General features: G+C 62.1%; 1 protein-coding gene across 3 annotated transcripts in view; it reads right to left on the bottom strand.

Moving 5' to 3' along the window:
• Nucleotides 1–25,425, bottom strand: part of KCNQ1 (potassium voltage-gated channel subfamily Q member 1) — a 299,167-nt gene that overhangs the window by 44,751 nt on the left and 228,991 nt on the right. The window contains exons 13-15 of one of the 3 annotated variants that reach the window (XM_046016811.1): nucleotides 23,886–23,980; nucleotides 22,875–22,921; nucleotides 21,656–21,717 (exon numbers count right to left, since the gene is read on the bottom strand). In XM_046016811.1, coding sequence (XP_045872767.1) covers nucleotides 21,656–21,717; nucleotides 22,875–22,921; nucleotides 23,886–23,980 — 204 coding nt within the window. The remainder of the gene's footprint in view (nucleotides 1–21,655; nucleotides 21,718–22,874; nucleotides 22,922–23,885; nucleotides 23,981–25,425) is intronic. The other 2 variants (XM_046016812.1, XM_046016813.1) reach the window with 2 other exon arrangements.

Below are 25,425 nucleotides of genomic sequence, written 5' to 3'. Positions count from 1 at the left end.
CCATTCCAGGGCTGCCCCTCACGATGGCAGTTCACACTGATCCAGTCTGGGAGGCTGTGATGTTTCCCAGGTCCTGCTGACCAGGGGCAGGGGCCAGGTCAGAGCCTGCTGTCTTCCTGTTCTCCTCCTCAGTGGACTGGGCAGTCTAGAAGGCTCCACGTAGCCTTCCCCAAGGACAGGGAGTGGTTCAGCAGAACTCTCGGGCTGCTGGTCACAGGGCCGACCCATCACCGGCTGAACCCCCCCTGCAGCAGTAATGGCGAAATCCGCTGCCCGGGGGGGCCTGCCCTCAAGATGAACGTGGACCATCCCACTGAACCCCCTGCTTCTTCTGAGTTGGGGTCTCTCATCGCCCCCATTGTCTCAGTGGGAAAACAGAGGCTCAGAGAGAAGCATGGGATGCTCACGTCCCAAGGCTACTTCGTGGGAGACGGAGGAGCTGTCTGGGGTCTGGAAGCGGCAGGAGGGAGGAGCTGAGAGCCGAGACCGAACCCACCCCACACTCCAGGGCCGGGCGGGGCCCCCGAGGGTCGGGTCCCCACTGAGAAGGGTGGAGGTCAGGCCACCTTCCCCGGGCTGTCCCGGTCCCCGGACGGTCTGCACACGGACCCATAGGCTTGGGCTGTCCCGGTCCCCGGACGTTCTGCACATGGACCCGCAGGCTTGGGCTGTCCCAGTCCCCGGACGTTCTGCACATGGACCCGCGGGCTTGGGCACGTGCCTGTGCCTCCTCAGGGTCAGCAGCGTTCGTCCCGTGGGCCCCCAGGAGCTACCTCAGAGCAGTGGGGCCGGGGGCCGTCCTGAATTTCCGGCGAGGACAGGCAGGCTCAGGGAGGCCCGCCGGGGCTGGGGTCCTGCAGCTGGTGAGCAGGAGGGCGGGGTCTCACGCCTGACCCCACAGCTTCCCACGTTCCTGACCACGGAGGCGGATGAATGCCGAGACCCCGCCGCGGGTTCCCTCTGTGCCTGGCGACGAGCCTGCGGGCGGGGGCTTCTGAGGTCACCGGCAGATGGGGAGCCGCCTGCGCTCAGGTTTGCTCACCGTGTACAGGGGCTGGGCCGCACTGACCTGGTGCACGGGCCTGGCCCCAAGGGTCTCCGGTTCTCCCTCCCTAACCTCCTGCTTGTGCTCCCCGCGCCTCGCTTGTGGGGGGAGCTTGGGGTGATGCCGAGCTCCGTGCTCGGGTGCCCAGCGGTGTTTGTGTGCGATGGACTGAACTGTGTCCCCCCATCCACGTGCTGAGCCTTGCTCCGGGGACCGTATCTGGACCTCTGGAGGCTTAATGAGCGTGAGGGCCGGGCCGGGGTCCAGGAACGTCTGCGCCCGGAGGAGGCTGTGTGCGGACCGTCAGGAGGTGGCAGTCCGGAAGCCAGGAAGCATCCTCACTGGGTGACCGTGCCCCTGTGGCCACGCACTAGCGGTCTGCAGAGGTGTGCGGACCGGAGGTCCACGGTTCAGGCCACCTGGTCTGTGCTGCTTGTTACAGCAGCGCGCACTGACTGGTCCAACGGGCCGGCATGACGGGGAGCTGCCGTCGGGAGGAAGGCGGGCGTGGGGGCCTGGGGGGACGCCGAGCGCATCCCCTGGTGTGCTTCCACCACGAGACTTCCAGGTGTCCTGTTAGAGCGACGAGCACATGCCCCCAGAGTCCTGAACGGTGCCACCCATCTCAGCCCCTGGCAAGGCCACCGAGCCGCCACCCGGTCCCGCCCCCGGCCTGTACCACAGCCCATTGCTTCTGCCTCTGGCGCCACGCACGCCTGCCCCTCGCCAGCACCACCCGGGGAGGCTTGCTGATCCCCTGCCTTCCCTCTCCCTCCTGGAATGTTCTCCAGACTTGGGCGGCCATGGGTCTGGTCCCACGGTCATGGCCTCAGGAGCACTTCATCAGACCCTCCCCTCCTGTCCGGGGCCTGCCCGCTCTCTGCCGCACGCCACAGCTGAATTGCTCCGCGGCCTGGAGAGCCGCGTTTGCCTGTCATCCCCAGCGCGCTACATACCAGCTCTGGGTGTACGACCTGGCGTGTGCCCAACCCCCAATCAGCCCTGTGGCTGGTCCTGTCCCCCATTTCAGGGCAGAGGAGACTGAGGTGCACACGGGCGGGAATGATGTAAGCCAGGCCGGGTGTCGGCTCCGGCACCGCCTGCCCCACCCGCCACGGTCACAGGCTGCGCCCCAGCGGGCACGTCCCCTCCGGCCACTCCCACCACCTTGTTGGGCTGCACGTCACATCCCTAGGGCTACCACAGGGGAATGCCCAGGTGGGGGCCCAGGCAGGGGAGAAGGAGGGGGGCTGCATGGGGGGTGAGGGTCTGGGGGGGCGGGACCCTGGACCTTGGACTGGCAGGCGTGGCTTCCCGCGGCCACACCCTTCCGCGCACCTGCCACCGCCTGTCCTGGGGACCTCACTCCTGCTGTGGACGTCTCGGCCCACCGAGGAAGGCCGGTAAACACCCGCAGTGTGGACGCGGAAATCCCCCTCCCGGAGGAGGAAACACCACAAGGGGACAGAGTGTTGGTGCCGGTTGGCGCTAACAGGACAGACCGTGGCGAGCGAGTGCCAACGGCTCCAATCCAGCCCCTGAGGGCAGGGCGACCTCATTCCTCTGGACTTGCCCTCCGGCCGTCTGGGGGTGACACGCGCAGCCGTGCCCACGCCAGGCTCCGGCCCACCACAGACCGCGCCCTTGTCCGAGAGCTCCTCTCCTGCGCCGCTCTGCCGGCACCCGGCCTCCCGGCGGCTCCAGACAAAGCTCTGCCCCAGGGCCTTGGGTCGCGCTGCCCCTCGCCCGGGAGCCCTCCTCCCAGTTACCTGATGGAGCTGCTTCCTCCTTCGGTCCCGGTCCCCATTTCTGCTGTGTGGTCGCTGCATCCTGTCCCCGTCTCCTGCCCTCCTCCACCCCTTCACGTGGGCTCCCTCTCCCTCCCTCCTTGCCCTGCTCTTAGCCCCTCTGACCCCTCCTCTGTTGCAACCCCAGCAATCGCCCAAACCAGCCCCAGAGGAGGCGAACGCAAGCCCGTAAGCCAGCCCGGGCCCCGGCCGACGGCGGGGCGACGGCTCAGACAACGCGCGATCGATTTATAAACAATTTTCTCGGTGATGATTAGGTTACATTTCCCCCAATAGCTGCTTAATTTTCTTGTCAAAAATACACAGTTTTCACATTTGTCTCGCTGCAAGGGTAATTAATTTCCAGACCATAAGTAAGAACTTAATTTGATACCTGCAAGGATTATAAACTATTTCAAGCTGTTGTTTATATGAAATCAAGAAAGATTCGTTCTGTTTGCAATTATGTTAATGAGGAAATAGAGAGGGTATTCCTTTTTTCTTTTTAGGGAACGCGGCATTAGTTGCTGCTACCGATGCATTAGCCCAAACGGGTCGCCTGCTGCTGCGAACCCCGCCACGCTATTTTTAAGGTGACCCTGGCTCGTGAGGGGGCCTGCGACGCAGCCGTGTGCCCGAGGAAGGCTTCGTGGGCCACGGAAGTGCTGGGGACCTGAAGGTGGCCTGAGCTGCCTAGGCCGTGACCCCTTCTGACGGTGGCGGTGAGAGGCTGAACGGAGGGCGGGCGGCACACGTGCCCCTGGCTGCCCATTGCTCACCCCGCACCCACGCACAGAGCACCCCGAGCCGGGCTCGGCACAGGCCAAGACTGGGTGTGAGAAGCCCCCGGTGCCCAAGAACAGGGCCGGAGCTGAGGAGGCCTGGGGGAACGGGAGCTGGCTCTATGGAGAGAGCAAGGAGAGCCTTCGAGACACCATGGTGTGGTCACAGGTGCACAGGGGAGGCCTCTCGGGCCCCAGCGTGAGGGCCGAGGGCAGGCAGGGAGAGGCTGCGCTGTGCGGGCAGCAGGTGCGGGGTCGACTCAGCCCTGGGTGCTCTGGGCGGGGGCTGGGGGAAGACCGGAGCTGGCGCCAGACCGTCCCTGGTGTGCACTCGCCCTCCGCCCGCCCCGGCATCACGGCACAGGGCTCTGCCCACCTGCCCGCCAGTGGGGGACGCAGGAGAAGAGGGACCGTCCGCAGTCACAGGTCCCCACTGGGGAGGTGTTGTTGGGCCTCTCTGGGCCTGCCTGCACGGCCTGACTCAGGGCTGCAGGCAGAGTCCCCATAAATCCCAGGATGCTGGGGACAGCCCGGTGAGGTCAGAACAACGTCCCACGTGGCCCCGTGGGATGGTGTGCCACTGCCCGCCACCCGCCGGGCACGGCAGTCTCTCCCATGCCCTGAGGGGCAAGGTCCGGGACAGGCACCGGCCGGCCCCACCCAGGAACCGTTCACGACCAGAGGAAGGCCTCTCGGATCGGCACCTCTCCTCACATCCGGCTGCCGCCACGTCTCTCAGGGGCTGCGGGCAGGGACAGCGCAGCCATGGGCTCGTGTGGGGACAAGGACAGGCCCTCAGCTTCCCAGGCAACCCGCAAGGCCTTCCTGTTACCCCAGGCCTCAGTGTACCCATTAAGGGGGGGGTCTCAGCTCGCAGGCAGGGGGACGGGCAGCCCTGAGTCTGGGCCGGGGAGCCACAGGCTGGAGGGACACTTCCTCCGTGGTGGGAAAGGGCTCTGATGGTAAACCCAGGGGGGAGAAAGCCGGGAACAAGGGGTGATCCTCAGGCTGGGACCGGCCACGGAGGGACGCGCTGGGAGGGCCCCGGGAGAGGAAGGTGGGGCGTCTCCCCGGCTCGCCCGCTGAGTGCAGAGTGACCGTCACTGTGTAAAGAGTGGTTTGGGGGCCCACGGGTGGGCCAGACAGGGGGCGGGCTGCGTCCTCACTCAGGGCCTCCCGGGGACCGTCTCGCATCTCCTCATCTAGAAGACGAGGCAGCGCCGGCACGTGGACGCTCCTCGTGGTGGGGGAGAGAGAGGCTCCCTGGGATTTATGGAACTCGGAAATCAGGTGGTTTTCCTCGTGGCTGGCTCTGAGGCCGGGGGGCTGGGGGTCACCGTGGTAAGAAGCCTGAAGCCGGCAGGAGCAGGGCAGGGCTCTGACCTCTGATGACTCTGGTCAAAGCCCAAGTGAATCCCGGTGCGGGTGTCTGAGGGTCTGCTGGAGCTGGCCTGGGCCGGGGCGGCTCCGTGGTGCCCACCTGTGCCCGAGGGTTCCCAGCTCTGGGCCGGGGCGGCTCCGTGGTGCCCACCTGTGCCCGAGGGTTCCCAGCTCTGGCTGTCCCCGGGTGCTGCTGCAAAGACAGGCAGGCGGGATGGGCCGTGGCGCTCCTGTTTCGGGAACAGACGGAGACGGAAGGGGACAGAGAAGCCAGCCCACCCGATCCCTGCGGCCCTGTCAGTGGTGTCCCCAGCGAGTGGCACAAGCCTGGATGGCGGGACCCGCTCCTCCTCCGGCCGCCAGCACAGAGAAGCCCCACGAAGGGCATGGAGCCTCCCCTCCTGTGCAAGCGGCTTCTGCCCGGTCCATGACACCCCCAGAGGGCAGGGAGAGCAGACAGCGAGACTGAGGCAGAGCACGGTCAGCTGGCTTGTGTGCTGGTGAGTCCAGCGGCCGTGGGAGCGGGAGGGGACCTGCCTGGCCCCTCCCTCCTGCCCTCTGCCACTCTCCAGGGTGTGTTGAGTCACATCTTCCCAGGGCCCTCTACCTGCCCAGGGGCATCTTCTTGCCTTTAAAGGAGAGCAGTACATGGGCTTCCCCAAGTGTCTACCACCAGGAACGAGGAATTTGGGAGGGACAGGCGTGGCACAGGCGTCCACGAGGGTGGTGGCTGCAGAGCTCACCTGCTCTCAGCCTCACCCAGTCCAGGCCCCAGGGCCTTTGCATAAGCCACTCGTCCCCCCCCCCCCCCCCCCCCCCCCCGCCTCATTCCCTCCTGTGGCTCCAGGCCCCTGACCTGCTGAGCGCTCCCTAGGCTGCCTGCCCGACTGCGTGCTCCAGGGGCAGAGATCGGCCTGTCCCACTCTGGTGACAACCCCTGCTTGTAGCTGGTGCCCAACGGACATACAAGGAGCAGAAGCTCGCGTGCTCGCCTGCAGGGTTCAAGAGGTCTCCTTTCCCGGTTTCTCTACTCTGTTCCCGTGACTTCTAGTCCCTCTGTCCAGACCAGACGGGCCTCAATTTCTAGGACACCCGTGGGTGCTAGACATGGTTCGGGGCTGAGAAAATGCTCCCTGGGAGCTGCTAACATGATTTCCACCTGCTGTCTGGATGCGGCCCTTCTTAGAAAAAGGTAATGTCACGGAGCCTTCAAACCAAGACCCCGTGCGTCTGCTGGCTGTGACCAGGCTGTGCCCAGCGGCACTCTGCCGGGCCTCAGTGCTCTGGTTCTTGGGGCCGAGGGTGGCCAGGTGACGAGGGTCGCCCGGATGTCAGTCACGCGGGACAGGGCCTCACACCGCCCCGAGGAGCTCCTGCCAGGGGGTGGGTGCTGGTGGTCCAGCAGGGTGGGGGTGTGTGGGCCCTGCTGGATAGAGTGTCCCTGTGCGGGCGGCAGGCTGGCCGGCCACCTCGCTGCCCACACAGATGGCTCTTTATGTGTGAGACCTGACCTGTGGCTCCTGGCCGGCGGAGAACAGAGCGGGGGCTGTGCACGCTGACCGGCCTGCATCCCAGGGCGGGGGTGGTGGCAGTGGGCACAGTGGAGGGTGGGAGGGGACCCCCGCAGGTCCGCCTGCAGCCACGCTTGCCCTGTCTGGGCTGTTCTCAATGAGCCAAGAGCCATCGCTAAAAGGGAGAGTCCGCTCTCTGCCCTGCTCAGCCCTGAACACTCCCACCTCCCCCCGGCGACGTCCTGGGCTCTTCTGGCGGCTCCCAGGGCCTGACAGTCGGCCCGGCCCTTTGCCTATGTGTCCCTCACCCCCCAGTCTCCTCCTCAACCCCCGGGTCGGGCCGCACTACTGCTTGCCTCTCGTTCAGACAACCAGGCACGGCCCCACCGCAGGGCCTTCGTCCGGGCCGTGCCCTCTGCCCCAAATATTCTCCCCCCAGATACCCGCACGCCTTGCTCCCTTGTCCCCAAGGTCTCTCCTGTGGATCAGCAGGCCCAGGTCTCACCTAGACACAGAGGGTTTCTCCCGAGTGGGAGGGAGGGATAAAGCCCCTCATGCTGCCTGGGTGACTGTTTGCCTTCCCTGGAGCAGGCCCCATGACGGGCCTCATGTGCTGAGCATTTTCCTGGCGCTGGACCCACGGGCTTGCCCCACACACTGTCTGCCTTGTCCGTACAATGGCTCCCATTTCACAGAGGAGGATCTGGAGGTCAGAGGGGCCCCCAGTCCGAAAAGGGCCCCAAGGAGCCGGCCTGTCCCCTCCGTCTTCCGTCATCCTGCAGGCTCTACCCAACTTGTCAGGGGGCTGGCTTGAGGCTGCGCTGCTCTGGGCCAGCAAGCCCCCTTCCCTCCCAGTGTCGCCCCGAGGCAGGGGAGGGCGGGCGGGCACCGAGGGCTGGGAGTGGAGGAAGGGGGAGGGGACGGAGCGGAGGCATGAATGGATGCTCGGGTGACGAGGGCGGGAGCAGCGGATGAGGAACGGGTGGGGAGGGAGCGCGCTGCCAACCCAAACAGCCCCGCGCGCCTCAGCCCCGTGTTCAATCCACAAAAATTTCCATCTGCCTCTGGAGCGCTCGGAACCCGGGCAACGAAAGGCCGCTCGCTCGGCAAAATAAACACCAGCTCCGCGCGGCGACTCCCTGCGTTCGCGGCCCGGCCTGGCCGGCCCGTCAGCCATTTTGTGGCCTCGGCCTCCGAGGAGAAGGGGAGCCCCAGGCCGGAGGGTGCCCGAGGCCCGCGCGGGGGGAGGCCGCCCACTGCTCGCTGCATGTGGCTCTGCGGCTGGGGACCTGCCGGCGTCCACCTGCCGCCCCGCCCCGCGGGCCAGGGCCACGCTCGGGCCCCCGGCAGGCCCGGCCGCCGCCGCCGACACCCAGGTCCCACCCCCGGATGCTCCTGGACATGCACAACCTGCCCCTGGCCCGGCCCCGGGACCCCGCGCGTCGGTGGCCCCCAGACTGCCGGGCCTGGGCTCCCCACGGCCGGCCGTCGGGGCCCGCACGCCAGGGCCTGGGCCTGCCGCCCCCTCTCTGGGGGGCGGGACAGCCCTGCCTCCGGGCTGGGACATCTATTTTTGGTGGTGACCAAGCCAGTGCTTAATATGCAGGACCGGCTGGGGGCAGGCTGTGCCCTGACCCGCAGGGTGACCAGTTTAAAAAAGGGCCCATTTTGATCAAAATACATGTTTTTCTGAGGTCGGCCAAGGCGGCTGGGCAGGGTTCGCCTCAGAGACGAGGCTCCGGCCGCCCTCACGCCTGGGCCCCCGTAGACGGCCTGCCCAACCCGGCTGTCCCGGCGGGTGCTGCTGGACGTGCTCGCGGGGGGCCGGGGGCCGCCGCCCACCGCCTGCTGGCCCGCACGCCGTCTCTGCCCGCCGGTCCCCGTCCCGGGCCCTTCTCAGTCAATGCACGCAAGCTCACATGGACCGGAGCTCCATTTTTTCAAAAAAATGTAAATTTCCTTTCTGGCCAATATTTGTGGCCTATAAATAGAGTCATTCAGGAGAGGCCTCGTTGTGGGCGGTGGGAGGGGTGGGGAGGGCAGTATCGTCCCTGGGCAGACCGGAAGGGCAACGCCCAGGAGAGAGGGAGGGAGGTGCGGAGGAAAGAACAATTCTCTGCCGCTGCCGAAGCCACAGAAATAACAGGCCATGCAGCTGGGGAAACTGAGGCTCAGGCCCAGAAGTGCATGGGGTCAGAGCAGACCTTGAACTCCCGGACGGGCCCCGAGCACCACCCCCTGCCCGATGGCTGGTCCACTCTCATGCCCACTCTCTCGGAGCTCTGTAATCAGATGCCCAGGTTTCTTTGTCCTGGAACTCGCTGTACTTCCCCATGCCACAGGGCCTTTGCACGTGAGGTTCCTCGGGTACGGATGTGGATCCACTTAGGAATTCTCCGTAGCACTTGGCCCAGTAGCACCCTCCGCTGACTGACTCATGGGGTCACAGAGGCCCTGGTGTGACTCACTGGTTCTCATGGCTACTGAGCCAAGGGGCAGGGCTTGCACCCAGCTGCTTGGAGGCACAGGTGCAAAGGGAAGGCTGGGTTTTGTCCTCTGTAAGATGCGGAGGGGAGATGGGAAGGTCCTTGGGGCCTTCTCACCTATGAGTGGGAGGCCTGGACCATCAGTCAACTGGAACCCGCATGTGTGCGTGGGAGCCTGGCTGCCAGGCTCAGGTCCTGGCTCTGCCTCCGCTGAGGCAGGACAGCAGGGAGGGATGAGGCTCCGGGTCCATAAATTGGGTGAAAAGACCCAGCCCTGGAGGCACCTAGTTGGCCTCGCTGTTGGCAACTCTCTGGGCAGGCTCTGGGCCTCTTGGGCATCACGGGAGACCAGGCCATGGACGGAGGGGGAAACTGAGGCTCAGAGAGAGACAAGCCCCGTGAGCATCTCCCCATGGGCTCCTGCAGCCCCATGCCCGGGCACTGTGGCCCTGGGTTCTCAGAGATGGGGACCTGCTGCCGGAGCAGTGTTGTACTGGGGACCACGGCTTCCGCAGAACAGCCCGAGCCCCAGGGCCTGTGCCCGAGTGTGGCTGCTGAGGGACTGCAGGCATTCTAGACGTTTCCGTCCCCATGCAGGTGAGACTCTTTGGCCCCTGTGGGGCCTTTCAAGGCCAGAAACAGACTTCAAAAGGCAGCACTCACAGTCCCTCCTGGGCAGCCATGGGGCATCTGCTCCTGCTGGCCCGGAGGGAGTGGACTGGGATCAGTCAAGGACTGACCGTGAGGTCAGCCTTCCTGCCTCTTGCCTTCACGTCGGACGAGGCCCAGGGCTCATTCTGGCCAACATGCTGCCCTGGGCATCAGCCCTGACGTGCGCTCCAGGGCTCAGGTCCAGGCCAGCTCTGACCTCCGTCCCACAACCACGGCCCCTTGGCGGCCAAACCCCTTGGATCCTGCCGGGGGCTCCGGTCTCACCCCTGATGGGGAGAAAGGCCTAGAACGCCTGCAGGTCCCTCAGGGGCCGCCCTGACCAGTGCTTTCATTTCAGTGAGAGCGACTCGGCCCCACAGGGGTGACAGGGCCTGATACCCCTGGTCGTGAGGCCTCACCGCTCCTCTGAGCTCCGTGAAGGGGCTCCCTTCAGCTGCCGGCCCTGTTGCCTGGACCATGGGGCGGAGCGTGACGCGAGGAGTTGCTCGGACGACAGGACGGACCCCGCAGCCGACCACGGCCCCTCGCATCGCCCCCTCTGGTCTGTTTTGAGCCGGTGGGCTACAGCTGCCCGCTGGGTGCCAGTCCCTGCTGGAGAGCCACACGGCCTGTCTCCTGGGCGTTTCCTAACCCTGCTGGGGACTTGAGCTACAGAACCAAGCCCAGCATGAAGGCCCTCGGGGGCCGGGCTGTCCGAGGCCCCCGCCAGGGGCAGAGGGGCCGCTGCAATGAGCTGTGTACGGGTTGGGGCAGGCGGCCGCGGAGGCCAGCGCTCAGGTGGGCAGGCCCGAGGCACGGGCGAGTCTGCCGCCCCGGAAGCCCGTGGACGGTCGGACAGATGTCCTGATCACGGACGGCTCCAAAGGTCCCTGCTCTGACCATCACGTGGCTGGAAAGGGCTGCCATGCTGGGACTCCATTCCCCACACTCCTCTGGGAAGGGCCAGCGACTCGTGCTCCCGCACAGGGTGGAATGGAGGCCAGGCGTGTGTCCCTTCTGGGCTGGCCTTCAGGCCTGGGAGGGGGGACGGTCCCTGCAGACTGAGGGGAAGGTCTAGAACCGCTTCCAAGCCCCAGAGGGAACTTGGAGGCCTGCAGAGGGGAGTGGAGGGTTGGAGCCTTGGGTCCCGGTGGGCGAGCAGCCCCCGCGGACAAAGGACAGAGCCCCAGAGTGGGAGGCTGCACCTGGGAAGGCACACACGGCCTGGAAGGGGCATCTCGACCTTGGCCAAGGAAGGACGGAGCATCTCAGGGGTATGCACGGGTGCCCCCCAGTGCCCCACCCTGCAGCCCCGCCGGGCACGCGCCGTCCTCCCCACCTCCGTCCGGGGCCATGCGCCGTCACTATCCCAGCCCTCATCATCTTCCTCGGCAGCTCACGAGGGGGTGCCTCTTGCCGCTGGGGGGCCTCTGTTGACTCAATCCCCCCGCCCGTCCCGCTCCTACAAACCGGGTTGTGCCGAGCGTCCCCCGTGAAACCCCCCGGCCCCGGTGCTCCGCCATCCCGGGAGTGAGCACGGGAACCGCGGGGGCACAGGATTCTCCAGCGGGAGCACACGGCGCTACACGCCTTTCCAGAGCTCCGGGGCGCCGTGACCCGCGTCCCCGCCGGTGAGGCCCGGGGTGCCCCCAGCGCAGCGCAGCCTTCCTAAACGGTGGCGGCGGCGTGTGCCCCCCCCCACCCCCCCCTCCCCCGGCCACAGCGGAGGGTGGGCAGCCTCCCTCGGGAGACCGTGGGCCGAAGAAGCCCCCCGGGCCTGGCCACAGAAGGCCTGGCACAACGGCCCAGGTGCCCCGAGGGCTCTGACCCAGGTCCCCGCCAGGTCTCTCCCACGTGGCTTGCGGGGTTCGGGACCCCCCAGCCGGCCCGCCCGCCCCGGCCTGGGAAGGGGGGCAGCGGCGCTTTCGTTACAGGTTTATCTTTGAAACCCTAGACAAAACACGGCTTGTGTGGTTTGACTGAAGAGCCCGCACCTCAGGCCCTCGCCGTCCACTAAGACGGCTCCTCGGGAAAGAAAAAATACACTAACCTTAAAATAACCAGTTCCCAGAATAGCAGCTAATGAAGGCTTCTGAAGGGGGCCCTTTGATCAGCCGGAGCCCACGGCTTCGCCTATTTACGGCCTTGTCACTCAAGAGCCAGTCACCGGCACGGGCGCGGGGGCGGGGCGGGGTGGAGGCAAGTGGGGGGGCTCTGAACGGGGCGGGGGGGCGGGGCTGTGGGGGGAGGCCCCCCACGCCCGACTTCTGGTGCGACCAGCCGGAGCTGGCGGTGAGGGGCACGACGGAGCCCAGGGTAGCCTGGTGCTTCCCGAGCAGCCTGCAGACTGGCCTCCGGCCCGGACACGGCCCCTACGGCCCCCTGGGAGCGGCAGTCAGGGGAGGCCTGGCTGTTGGGGGACAGAGGTGGTGGGAGGACCGGGAGTCCCAGGCAGGCAGTGGACAGGGAGGCGTGGCTCACGGGCTCCGGGGGCTCGAGCGAGGGAACCCGGGGAACATCCTGTGGGAGCTGAGGGGCCCGCAAGGACTTGCCCTTGCTGGGGACGTCGGGGCTTACAAGGTGGCGGCCTTCATCTGCCTGTGTCGGGCACCGCTCTGCAGGCGTTCCCCCCGTGGGTTGGGTGCTGGGGCGCCGCACGAGAGCGGCCTTGTGCGATTGCCGCTCAGCAGCCCCGCGGGGTCCTGAGGCAGCTGATGTGCGGCTTGTGAAACCAAGGAAGTGAATTTTAATTAGATTTAAGTTAAGCGAATTCAAATTTAACTTTAAATACAGACCCTCCAATTCAGGGATGGGAAAACTGAAGGATGTTTGGAATGACTTAGGTAAGAAACCCTCCTTTTTTAACTGCACCTTTTGTATCTAAACGCGGACTGAGTAGCTCTTAGGAAAACACGCATCCAAACTGGGACACACGGTGAGTGTGAGACACGCCCAGCATTTGAGCAAACAGCGTCGATCATCCCAACGATTCTTTTCATATTTACACGTACGGAAGTGATAATATTTTCAATCTCCCGGGTTCAATAAGGTATATGGTTAGAGTGAATCTGATCGATTTCTTCGTATCTTTTCAACTATCGCTCTGGAAATGTTAGGTTGTATCTGTGGTTCCCACTAGATTTCTACCAGACAACCCCGGCCTAGACTGGGGGTCAGCAAACTTTTCCGTAAGGGGCCAGACTGCAAATATCACAGATGTGGAGGCCGTTCAAGCTCTGAGTTCCGTTTTAGAATTTACTTTTTTATGTACTTGTTTATTTATTCTTGTTTTTTAATGTGAAAACAGGTCCGGCCCAAGATTTGGCCCTGAGGCCCCAATTTGCTGGTCCCTAGTCTAGAGGCTCTTAGCCGAACTAGGCCAGTGGGCCTCAGTACAAGTTAGTGGGGGGATTCCCCCCTTTCTGAGGGGTGGAGAGGCTGTGGGAGCGGGTCCTTCTCAGTCCGGCCAGCTGATGGTTGGCAGCCCCGCCCGGACCCCCTGGAGCTCCAGCATGAGATCCACTTACGACTGAGACCCCAGGGACCAGCATAAACCAGACCTGTCACTACCACCCAGTCACTCCCAGAGTTATGGGGGAACGGAAGGCAGCAGAGTCGGGGACCAGCCCAGGGAGCTGGCACACTGCAGCCAAGAACAGCAGGCTTCCCAGAAAAATCCCGTCTTCAAATCCTGATTCTGCCCATAGCGTGAGGGTGGGAGCTTGTCTGATTGTGTGTTGGCGAGACAGACTCACTGGCATTGAGGAGCTCAGTGGGACGTATGGGAGGTCAGAGGCTGGAAGAGCAGGGAGAGTGGAAGCCACGGACGTAAGAGGTGCCCTGAAGACACCTGATGAGCTGAGCAAACACGACTCTCACAGGTGACGGATGGCATCAAGCCCGGGCCTGCCCAAGGCAGGGAGTCTTGCCGCACAGCCCTACATGAAGCTGGGACCTTCAAAGGACTCTGTTTGGTGTGAGGGTCAGTGAGAAATAACCCACTTCCCAAAAAGGCTGTAAAGAGAACCCTCTGTGGCTAAGGGCAGTGGAACAATGTTCGCTCCGAGAAATCGCATCCATGCTCAGCTTGGAAGCTCAAACACACCCTTCCTGGGTGTGTTTCTGGAAAACTCTGAGCTTAGAATTTGAAGTCCAGGATGGTAGTACCCCCCACATGTACAGTAAAGGAAGGGAGCCATAGATCCCCCCGAGACCCTCAACTCCGTTAGGCCTCAGGAATACCCACAGATAAATTTTAGGACACATAAACTTCTGATTTTAAAGAAATAAAACCCTGAAAGGCAATGAAACACCATGAATGAATTCTAGTCAGGAAAAAACAAAGACCAGAGAAGCAGACTCACAAAGAGATAGGAAAATTAATAGAAACAAAACGTAAAATAGCCCCATTCAATGCATTTCAAGATTTTTTAAAGTTTAACTACACAGGTGAAGAGAAAGCCTATTAAAAATGGCCAATCAGGTATAAATAAGAGCCAAATAGAAGTTTCATAAATAGAAAAAGAATTGAAATTAAAAATTCCCTGGACAGGTTTCACAGCAGATTAGACACAGTTGAAGAAATAATTAGTGAATTGGAAGGTGGACCAGAAGACATCATCCAGAAGACAGTATACAGAGACAATCTGATTTTAGTACGAGAGGTTAAGGAATGTGGTGGGGAGGGAAAGGGTCTGCCACAGACCTCATGAAAATTCCAGAAGGAGACCAGGAGCTCATTATCTTTCAGCGTCCAGTAAGATCTGAAGAGCTAATGACAGAGAGTAATTCCAAACTCACGTTGGACGCGAACCACAGATGAAGGGAACTCACCGATTCCAAACAGAACCAACAAGAGAAACTCCATGCAGACCCTGTGGTGAAAATGCAGAAGACCAGAACCACAGGAGCGATCTACGAAGCAGCCAGAGAGAGGACACGCATTGCCTTCTGAGGAGGAAGCACTCAGCTTCACCTTTGCTCTCAGGATGAGTCGGATACTCCAAAGAACAGTTGGATAATATTTCCAACGTACGAAGAGAAAACCATTTTGGTAACCGAGGGGCTGGAGCTATATTCCCAGCGGAAATATTTTTTAAGAACGACAGCAAAAGAAGTCATTAAAAAAAAATAAAATAAAGTCGGAGAGATTCTGATTTTTGAGACAGAAATTCTAATAAATACATCAGCTGGGAAAAAAGTGATTCCAGATGTAAGATCTGAGATGAAAAATAAATGATGAGTGACGAAAGAGGTAACATAGGCGAGTACGTTTAAACACATATTGATTGTCCAAAGCATTATTATTCATGAATCACTCGGTTAAAAACAATAAACACGAGTGAGCTAAAACATACAACAAAGGCTGTAAGTCAGCGGGGGAGAGACAGTCTAAAGTTTTCTAACGTCCTTTCATCACAGATGTGGGTGAAGTAGCAATTAACTGTTATATATCCATTTAAAACGTTCTGGGTTGACATCTACAAGAATGACAATAGAATGTATAACTTCAAAACCAGTAGGAAAAAAGGCAGACTGAGAAACGGTACTCAACCCAACACACGGAGCAAAATAAACATTAAAAATTTTAGTACGAAAGGAAAACACAATATACATTGCTAGGAGTCAATCCAAACAGATTAGAAATTACTTTAAGTATAAATGTGTTAAATGATTAAAAAAAAACCCCTCTCAGTCATTAACTGTTTGCAAAAGACATCCAAAATGTGTATAAAGGATTGAAAATACAAGAATTAAAAAACCAAACACCAAAATCAGAAGAAAAATCACAGCAAACTACAGATCAATATCCTTTATGAACATAGATATATTCTTAACAAAATGTTAGCCAACTGAACATGGCAACGTGTACAGAGACAATCCACCCTGCCCAAGCGGGAAACGCAAAGTTCGTTTAACCCCCCCAAACTGGTTATTATGCCACATTAGTAGCATAAGGGATAAATACCATTTGACCATCTCAAAAGATGCAGAATGGGCATTTGAGAAAATCCAATATCCCTTCATGATAAGAACTCTGAACACGCCAAGAGCAGAAGGAAAAATCCTCAGCCTAAAGAGCACCCATGGGAAACCAGCAGTTAACAGCACACTGGACAGACAGTATTTTCTCAGTTTGACAGTGTCTGGCTACTTCTAGTCAACACCTCCCTGGGTGTTCAAGGCAGCATAAATGGGCAAGAAGAGAAATTAAAGGCACCCAAATGGGAAGGATGATGGGAAGGGCAGGTGTGCCCTTCTTCACACCTGTCGTGATTCTACATGTTGAAAATCCTAAGGAATCAACAACAATAACAAAACTTACTGAAGTTAATAACAGCCAAGTCACATTTTCCAAGTTTGACATAAAATATTAATAGTATTTTCAGACACTAGGAGTAAGCAATTAAAAAATATAACGAAGGGGAAAAAACGAAATGAAGGAAACAGTTCCCTTAACAATAGCACCAAAGTCATAAAACGTTTGGGAGTAAATTCAACAAAAGCTGCGTGAGAACTGTGCGCCAAAGACGCCATCACTGGGAAAAACTTGGGGAGACCAAGTGAGCAGTGTGCACGGGCCATACGCATGGATTAGGAGACTCCGTATTGTTAAGAGGTCAGTTTTCCCCAAATAGACCCATAGGTTCAGCACAATCCCGATCAAAATCCCAGCTTTCCTCTTCCCTCCCTCCTCCCGTCCCTCTCTCCCTCTCTCTTTCTCTTTCTTCCTTTCGGTCGAAACTGACAAGATGATTCTAAAATTCGTAGAGAAATTCATAGGAATTTCATTCTTAGAATGAGCAAAACAATTTGAGAAAGAAAAAAACCTTAGAAGACTCACACTACCTGACTTCGAAACGTGGTATAAAGCTACAATAATCAAGACGGCGTAAGGCGGATTTGAGGATGGGCATACAGACACAGCAGACTTGAGAATCCAGCAACAAACCCGTATATGTGTGCTCAACTGATTTCTGACAAACGTGCTGCGAAAGTCAATGTAGAAAACAGTGTTGTCAACAAAACGTGCCGAGGCCACTGGATAGCTATAAGCAAAAAATAAAAAGTAAGGGGCGCCTGGATGGCTCAGTAGGTTAAGTCTCTGCCTTCGGCTCAGGTCATGATCTCAGGGTCCTGGGATCGAGTCCCACATTGGGCTCTCTGCTCCGTGGGGAGCCTGCTTCCTCCTGTCTCTCTGCCTGCCTCTCTGCCTACTTGTGATCTCTGTCAAGTAAATAAATACAATCTTAAAAAAAAAAAAGGCTTCATAGTATTTCAAAGGACTGATGCCACACAACCACTTTCACTGACAAGTGAGCGATTAGAAAATTCTTAGAATTCTAACAATGACAAAAGTCATGCTGGGAAGAGCTGCTGGGACGAACAAGAGGTCATCACGGAGATGAGAAAGGTGTGTGAGCGAGCGGATGTAGGAATTAAATGCTACGTATCAAAACTGGATGATGCACTTTCAGGGGTCGTTAGACGAAAATGGAGAACCTTAAAGTCACACCTTAGACATCTAGAAAGTCTGAAAATTACTAACTGGCGCTTAGCTACGGATGAACAGACATTAAAATGATACACCAGTAAATTGGAAAATGGAGAGGAAACGCACAGATTTCTAGAACATGCGACTGAACGAAAGTGACACGAGATAGAAAACCCACGTCCTATAGCTGCCACGTCTCTGACTCGGGCTGTGACGTCTTCCCACGAAGAAAGCGCCAGGCCTGCATGGCTTTACCTTTAATGTCATCTAACGTTCAGGAGGGGAAGAATTCCGAATCCCATATGAAATATTCTAGAAAGGAGAAAAGGAGAGAGCACTTCTGCACTCATTCAGGGAGGTTCCGTAGATTTGACCCCCCACCCTGAAGAAGATGGTGTAAAAAAGGAAAATGCGGTGATGCACGTATCTCACACAGAAGCGTCAGTGCCGAAGTTCTGAAGAAAACACGAGCAGGTGGGTTTCAGCTGTGTCTGAGAAATAACGCAGACTTTGAAGGGCTGGCGGGACCGCAGTCCACATGGATGGGTGGACAGTGGTCACAGAGGGAGATGACCAACGCCTAGACCCCGCAGGGAGGCCATGGGCCAGAGAGATGGGTGAGTGGCTTCTGGGTGACTCTTGGGGGTGAGCGGGGATGGGGCAGGAGGAGCCATGTCTGGGGCAGACCCCAGGTCCTGGGTAACTGGGCTTGTCTGGTACCAATGAGGGGCAAACGTGTGCTCAGCAGGGGCGTCCAGGGCCGGCGTGCTGTGTGTGTGTTGGGGGGGATCCCCTGGGCTGGGGGCATTCGCGTCCAGGAGAGAGGTGTGCCTGGCCAGGGTCTGAGGAGAAGAGATGGTGCAAGGAGTGTCTGATGGTGGGGGTGAGGCCCCGTCCCACCCACGCCCTCTGAACCGGGGCCTGCAAGCCCAGGCCTGCCCTGTGTCCAGCTCTAAGCCATGAATATTTCCGGCAAAAACAGAGAAGAAAGAAATCCTCCCAGCCCACTGTGCCCCTCATATCAGCAAAAGCAGGATGAGCTGAGCTTGCAAAACACACAGGGCTCAGCACCGACCCCGCAGCCTGTCCTGGGGGCTGAGCTAAGAACATGCACGAGGGCGGGGGCTGGAGCTGTCTTCTCCGCTGCTCCCCAGAGAGCCAAGGGGGCGGGAGGGTGGGCAGGGACCCATGTTCTCGCAGCTCCTGTTCCATGACTGTCCTAGTCTGTGCCTCTGTTCTGGATGGCGCCAGCCCGTGGGCTTTCCTGCCTGTCCTGACCCTCTGGCTTTCCTGCCTGTCCTGACCCTCCCGGGGTCCCCAGCTTGGCCCGCCCTGCTGCTGCAGGCCTCTTTCCGAAACGGTTCAGAAGCACTTGCACTCGCCTCCGGCTCTCCACGGCGGCTCCCCCCCCCCCCCCGGTGGCCCCCATGGGGACCAGCTCTTTACCTGACCCACTGTGTGACCTTGGGACACTGCTTAACCTCCCTGGGGCTCAGTTTCCCCACCTGCAAGGAAGGATTTATTGGTGCGAACGAAGGTCCTTCCTTCCCAGAAGGGCAACGGGAGCGAGCGTGGCGGCTCCGGGGATTTCTAACAGAAGCGGGCGAGGAGGGCCTCTTCCTTTCACTGCTGAAGGGCGGCCGGGGGGACGCAGGCTGCCGGGTGGCAATGCCAGTTTTGCTCGTCACAGCCCTGCAGCGAGGTGTGCCCTCACAGCCCGGCCAGGCCCAGACTGGGGTGCGAGGTGCTCCAGGAACAGGCGGGGGGAGCTCTGAGGTGGGGGAGGCCCTCTGGCACGCAGGAGCTGTGACAAGGGCTCTGGGGAGTGCTGGGACCCTTCTCCCCTTCAGGGCCCTGGCCTGCTCGTAAGGGGAGGGGCTCCTTGCAGGGAAACTGAGGCGCCGCTGGACAAGCCGAGCCAACTTTCCCTGGCAGCTCCCTGCATGTGGACACCCCAGGCCCCTGCTCCTCCTAATCGCTCTGCTCCTAAGGATGGGGGCCAGCAGCTGCACTCCCCAAATACCCTCCCCGTCCTTTCCAAGCCCGTGTCCCGCAGCGGAGCGCGTGGGCCTGGGATAGGAGCGCCATCCTAGCTGCGGCCAGAGCCGTGCATCCCACACGAGGGTCAGACTCCTTCCCTGCCCTCGGCCAGCCCAGTGGGGTCAGGGAAGGCCCGGGGCCTCTGGCCGGCTGGCACTGTCCAGGTCCCCTGGGCCCCCGAGGGCTGGTGGCTGCTGGACTTCCTGCCTCTTGCTTCCCGCAGTCAGCAGGATGCCTCCGGGGTTGTTTATGGTCCCAATGGCCCCAGTGATGACTGCGATAATGTGGGGCCTAGGACGGGCCACCGTGCCCTCTGGATCCGGCGAGGCCCTTTCCCAGGGTCTGTCGCTGAGGCGGCACAGGCCAGCCGCCGAGGAGGGCCGGGGCCGGTGGAGCCCATCTCGGCCAGCGCCTCGAGGGACCGCCTGGGCCGCGACACGGCACGGAGCACCGGCTCGTGCGCTACCTGGGAGACTGCGAGCAGCTGGGTTCGGCTCAGACCGAACTGCTTCCTCCCAGCAGAAGGGGACGGAGACAGCACAGACCCAGTCTGCCTGGTCACCCCTCACAGCCCAGTGGCCGCCCCTCTCCTTTGTTCCCAAACCTTGCCCCAGGGGTCAGGGACTCCGGAAGACACTTCGCTTTGTTGTTCAGACCCGAAGAAATGAGGGCGCGTCTGTGATTCTGTATCTCGGAGGCAAGCGGGGCCCCACTGCAGCCCGCCGTGCTGACCGTGGCCGTCCTGGTTGTCAGACCCGCACAGGTGGCTGGATGTCTGCTTCTCCAGCCTGGGCAGGGCCGCTGCTGCAGGAGACCCTGTCCCCAACCTACTGTCATCCCCAGAGGACACCAGGCTCTAGTCTGAGCTTTAAGGGGTGGCCTGGCCTGAGAAGCAGAGGGCGGAGCCATAAGAAAACTCTCGAACACCAGGGCAGGTGGTCAAGGAGTGGGGAGCGCATCTGGAAGCTAGTGCGACGGGGGCCACTCCCCGGGTCCCCTGGGGCAGGGAGGCCTGTGTACCCAGGGGCCACCGTGATTCCCATCAGCAGTGGGGTTGGTCAGCGAAAGCCTGCTTGGCCAGGGGTGGGTGAGAAGGTTGGAGAAGGGCCCGGGTCTATCCCCTGCCCTACCTCTGTTTCCTCTGCTGTCTAGGAGCTTCCCGCCGGGGTGCCTGGCCTGCCCCACCTGGCCACCCGCCGCTCCTGGAGGATTATGCCAGCCCCGAGTCCCAGGCCCCAGGCCCTGGGAAGAACCAAGGATACCCTGGTTCCATGGAGGGTCCCTGGGCCTCTGATACCTGCCGCCTGGGGACGTGACCTCTCCTGCTCTCTTCCTGCCAGACAAGGCCATCTGCCACCAGGCCATCTGCCCGAGAGCAGGCCAGGTACTAGCCTGGCTGGGGCCTGCACCGCCCGGGGGCCAGACCCTCCAGCAGGCCGGACGTTGGGGTTGCACAGTCTCAGCTGGCCACGCCGAAAGTGAGGACCCCCGTGGGCACCTGGACAGCGGCCCTCCCTCTCCCATCCTGGTCCCGTCCCGTGTCAGGCCCCGTGGCCAACCAGGCCAAGGCGGACGGTGCACGTGGGGAGGGTGTGATGCTGCGGGCCGGGGGGCCCAGGGAGCCACACCCCTGCCTGCCTGCCCAGCTTCAGCGGGGATGGAAGCAGGCCAGAGCCCGGCGTTGCCCGGGAAACCGAACGGCACACACAGGCCCTGCCCAGCGAAACCCTCTATTTTTAGTCTCCCGGCTACTTTCAGATAAAGCCCGTGTAGATGGACGAGCTGTCGGGCATGATAATGGCCCCGTCTGAACCCCAGAGACTTCACAGGGTGGGGCTGAGCCCGAGAAAGGCCCCCTCGGCTCCCCAGGACACCCCGGGCAGAGGCTCCCACGCTGAGAGGCCCAGAGGCCTGCTGGAAGCGGGGGCGTCCCGGTGGCCGAGGGGCAGGGCTTGTGCCAAGGACCCACAGGCCCACGTCCCACCTGGATACACAGCGGGGCCTAGGTTGGCCTGGCGCTCCCCCGGCATGGTCCACACCCCACATGGAGGGTCCTCGAGCCCGCAGCCCCAGCTCCCCGCGACGCACCCCTGTGCCGCTCCCAGCACTGCTGAATTCCCCGAGCGCACACGGCAGCGGCGTAGAGGACCCCGTCCCCTGTGCCAGGGGCAGCTTCAGCCGCTCCTGAGAGGGGCCTGGGGGCACCAGGGGGTACTTGTCAGTAAAGACACCACGTACCAGAGGTCCTACCAACCCGGGCCCCGGCGACCGACATCAGCTTCGAGTGGGGGAGTGGACGTGAGCCCCCAGGTCAGGGAGGCCCTGGTGCCACAGGGCACGCGCTGAGCCCAGGCCGGGGTGCAGGGCCGCCCGCACACGGCGCCGACGCCGCTGGGAGAGTCGGGGGTTGCTGCGGCTGCCGCCCCGAGGACCGTGACCGCCACCAGAGCCCGCGCGGCCCGGGGCTCTCGCGCCTACCTTGTCTTCCACCCGGTTCAGGCGGGCCCCGATGGTGTTGCTGCCGCGGTCCTTGGTCTTCTCTGCGGGGTAGAGCGGCCCAGTCAGCGGCGCACGCCGGCGGGGGAGGGGCCCGGAGGGAAGGGTGACGGGGTCAAAGGCCCGCATGTGAGCACCTCCACGGTGGGAACCCTGGGAGGCACGGGGGTGGGCTGGGCGGGGGGTCCCGCGAGGCCTCCGGAACCCGGCCCGGGAGGATGGGGCCGTCCCCGTGGGGGCCGGGGGCAGGGAAAGGCGCGCTTGTGGGACTGGGCCGTGCGGAGGCCGCATGCCGTCGGAATGGCAGGTCGTGGCCACCCCGCGGTGGGAGAGCCCGTGGGCGCCGTTTCCCCGGCAGCATGTGCTCACTGCCTGCCTCCGTGTCCCACTTTAGTGCTCCTGCCAGGTTCAAGGGCTTTCATTATCCTTTGTCATGGGGACGCGTCATCCAGCCCCGCTGGCCGCTCAGGGATGGTCTGTGCTTATTAGCAACAGGGTCCTGCGGGGCGAGGTCTGCTCCTTGCTTTGGCCAGACGCGGAGCTGCGCACGCAGTGGACCGCGCCAAGGCCTAACCCTGACTTCTGTCTGCGCTGGGAGGCCCTGGAACCGCTTAGACCTGCTTCTCTGCGATGCGGCAGCCTGGGATGTGCCGCCGGGCTGCTGACGCGGGCCTGCAGGTTCTACGCCCCCCGCCCCGGCCCCCGGCGCCCTGCTGGCCTCGCCAGCCACCCGGCCATCCGGCCCCCGCTGAGCCACAGCTCCCACCAGGACTCGGGCTGGGCGACCCACGGGACCGACCTGGCCTTGTCCTCCCTGGAGGGCGCTGTAGCCCCGGTCCAGGGGACACGAGGGGTCAGGGCTGGAGAATGGCTCCCGCCCAGCGGCTGCTGCTGTTGACGGCCCCTCAGGTCCCTCTGGGCTGGCTACCCGCCCCGCATGGGGTCCTGAAGGTCACACCCAGATCTCTGAGGGCCTAGAAAGGCCCTGTTTAAAGAGATCCTGTGTGAACCAAAGATTCCTTTATAAAGCACGTGTCTAGGCCCTTGGCTGGGCGGGGGGGGGGCGGGGGGTCCGCTGGTGTGTGGGACTGTCCTGCACTTCCAAGGCCCTCCTGGCCTGTTCTGATGGGGAGAGGCGGGCGTGGGTGGAGGGGAGGCCACGGGTCTGGCGCGGGCAGGGTGTCTGGATGAGGAAACTCACCTGAGACAGAGATGAAGAGGGAAGGCTTCCCGATGGACTGGTCCAGCCTGGGAGGGAGGGAGGGAGACAGATGGAGACCAGCTCGTGCTTGGCCCGGGCTCCACACCCACCCACCTGGCCCACTGGTGAGTGGACAGGTGAGATGAGGTGCCCGGCAGGGTGATAAGCCGCTCACCCCTTCTGGGGACACCCACCACTGCCCTGAGCCTGCCACGGTCCTCCAGAGGCCCATACTACTTCCGGGGGGTGCTCAGGGGCGAGGGGCAGTGGCTGGGCAGAATCCCTTAGCTTCCTCCAGGGGCAAGTGCCCCGGGTCCTGTCATTCCCTTGTAAGAAACCCAGGCCAGGCCCAGGCCAGGTGCCTCAGCCACGCTCAGAGAGAATGGCGGGGAGCGGGCCCTTCCAGGGTGAGGCCCCATCACCCAGCTGAGCGGGCTTCACATCCCTACCGTGGTTAGCCGTGGTCGGGGGCAGCCTGAGCCTCTGGTTGAGGTCAGGATGGACACAGTGTCCCAGCCATACCCTAGGACACGGGGGGTAGGTTCCCAGGCTAGCCCACCGGAGAGGTACAGCCGGTCTGAGCCTGAGCAGGTCCCGGGGACCGTGGTGTTTCCGTGGGGACAAGCTCTTCAGGCCGGAGGCCGGAAGCTGGCGTGTCCCACTAGTTAGTGTTCCTGATTCCAGGCCCAGGATGGGGAAGCCTCAGGGGTGCAGCCCAGGGGGCAGGACTCTGTGCTGGGCACTGGGTGTGTCCTGGGCAGGCTTGGCCCTCCTGGTTCCCAGGTGGTACAGTGGGGGAGGGGGGCTGGAGGGTGTCCCTGGCTCTGTGGGGGCGGCGGGCTGGCTGGGGAGCCCCCAGCCCCTCCCCGTGCCCACGCCCCCGTCCATCACGCCCCCCCCGCCCCATCCCCGCCACCCCCCACCCCGTACCCGCCCCTGTCCATGCGCTGCCCCCCCGCCCCCGCGTCCTGCCCCCGTCCACGCACACCCCCGCCCCGCCCCCGCGCCCACCTTCTCTGCAGCTCTTTGATGCGCACCATGAGGTTGAGGTGGCCTTGGGAGTACTGCTCGATGACGTCCCGCACGTCGTAGGGTTTCCGGGCTTGCTGCGGGCCACAAAAACTTTCACCCCGTGCCGCGCCCTGTCCGCCCAGCGCCACCGGCAAGAGTGATGCTGCCTGCCTGCATGGGGCCCCTCGGGGACCGGAGGAGGTCAGTGCTGCCGAGCAATGAGCAATGGGGCTGTCCCGGCCCAGGGCACACACAAGGGCCCCCTCGGCCCTGGGGCTGGGTCCCTGGAGCTGGGGGACGCCGGGCTGGCGGCTTGGCCTTTCTGGGCCTTAGCTTCCTGCCCACTCGCCACAGGGCCCCGTCGCCTCCCCTCTCCAGGTTACCAGGCCCCGTTCTTGGGAGGAACCCGTCACGCTGCCGGGCCAGGAGGGGCCGGGCTCTGCGCAGCCACGGTCTTCCCGGCCCCCCGCTGAGCGCTGACCCAGCACCATTCTCGGGGCGGGGGAGAGGCCGGCAGAGGAGGCCTCGGGGGACAGCCACAGTCTGTCGTGCTCTTTGACAGGGCAGCCTGTGGGGCTCTGAGGGGGCGCTCCCATGGTGGGCCTGGGGCCACGCAGGGCTGGGCAGCCGACCCCAAGGGCCCTGGGCTTGGCGCCACCTCGGAGCCCATAAATGCACATGGGGCTCAGGCGAAACCGCCAGAAACCATCGCCGAGCACGCGGCTTCTCATGACGTCGTAGAACCTCAAGCCACGTTTACGGCCCCGTTCCGAGGAGCCCGCAGGCCGAGGGTCTCCCCCAAGGTCGCAGCAGGCCAGTGGAACGGGCTCTTCCTGGCCCACAGGCCCTGCACCCATGCAAGCCAGCCAGAGCTGCGTGGGAACGCGACTCCGTTATCCAAGGGGCCATGGGGTCGCCGGGGGGGGGGGGCCCGTGTGGGGCTCATCAGCGCTCGAGTCCGCATTAGCAACAAGCCTGGGGTCATTGCCTCTTGCCGGGGAGGCCAGCCAGGCAGTGTGGAGGAGGCTGGGGCAGAGGCCACGAGGAATGAGGTTCAGAGACCCTTAGAGACCGACTGTCCAGGCTGGGTGTCTGCCCTGGGGTCCCCTGGGGACATGTCCTCCCTGCCCAGCAGAGCCTACCCCTCTTTGCGGTGACCCCGTCCCCCAAGACTGGGGCTCCCCTAATCTGATGGCACAGCTCGCCGTGTTTTCCCAGAAACACGGGGTACCCCGGGGTCACCTTCTTCAGATCCTGAACTGTGTTTCTGACGGGCCCAGGGCTCTGCCAGCCACGTGGCAACTCAACGGAGTTCTGGCACGTCCCCTCTAAGGTTCTGGGCTCGGGAGTTCCGCGGCAGACGCCTCCCTCCTCCCAGGGACTGGGTCCCGAAGTCCAGGCGGTCCCGGTCTCCCCACAGGACTTAGCAGGTGGGGCCCTCAACCCTCACTGGCAACACGTAGCCCCCCTGTGGACCCCTGAGATGGGTGGGGGAGGGAGGGATTGGACCCGGTCACCCCCAAAGCACCGCTGTACCCCG

This window comes from Meles meles, chromosome 8 (assembly GCF_922984935.1).
Source record: "Meles meles chromosome 8, mMelMel3.1 paternal haplotype, whole genome shotgun sequence".
Taxonomy (NCBI): domain Eukaryota; kingdom Metazoa; phylum Chordata; class Mammalia; order Carnivora; family Mustelidae; genus Meles; species Meles meles.
This window is presented reverse-complemented; position numbering and strand designations above follow the sequence as displayed.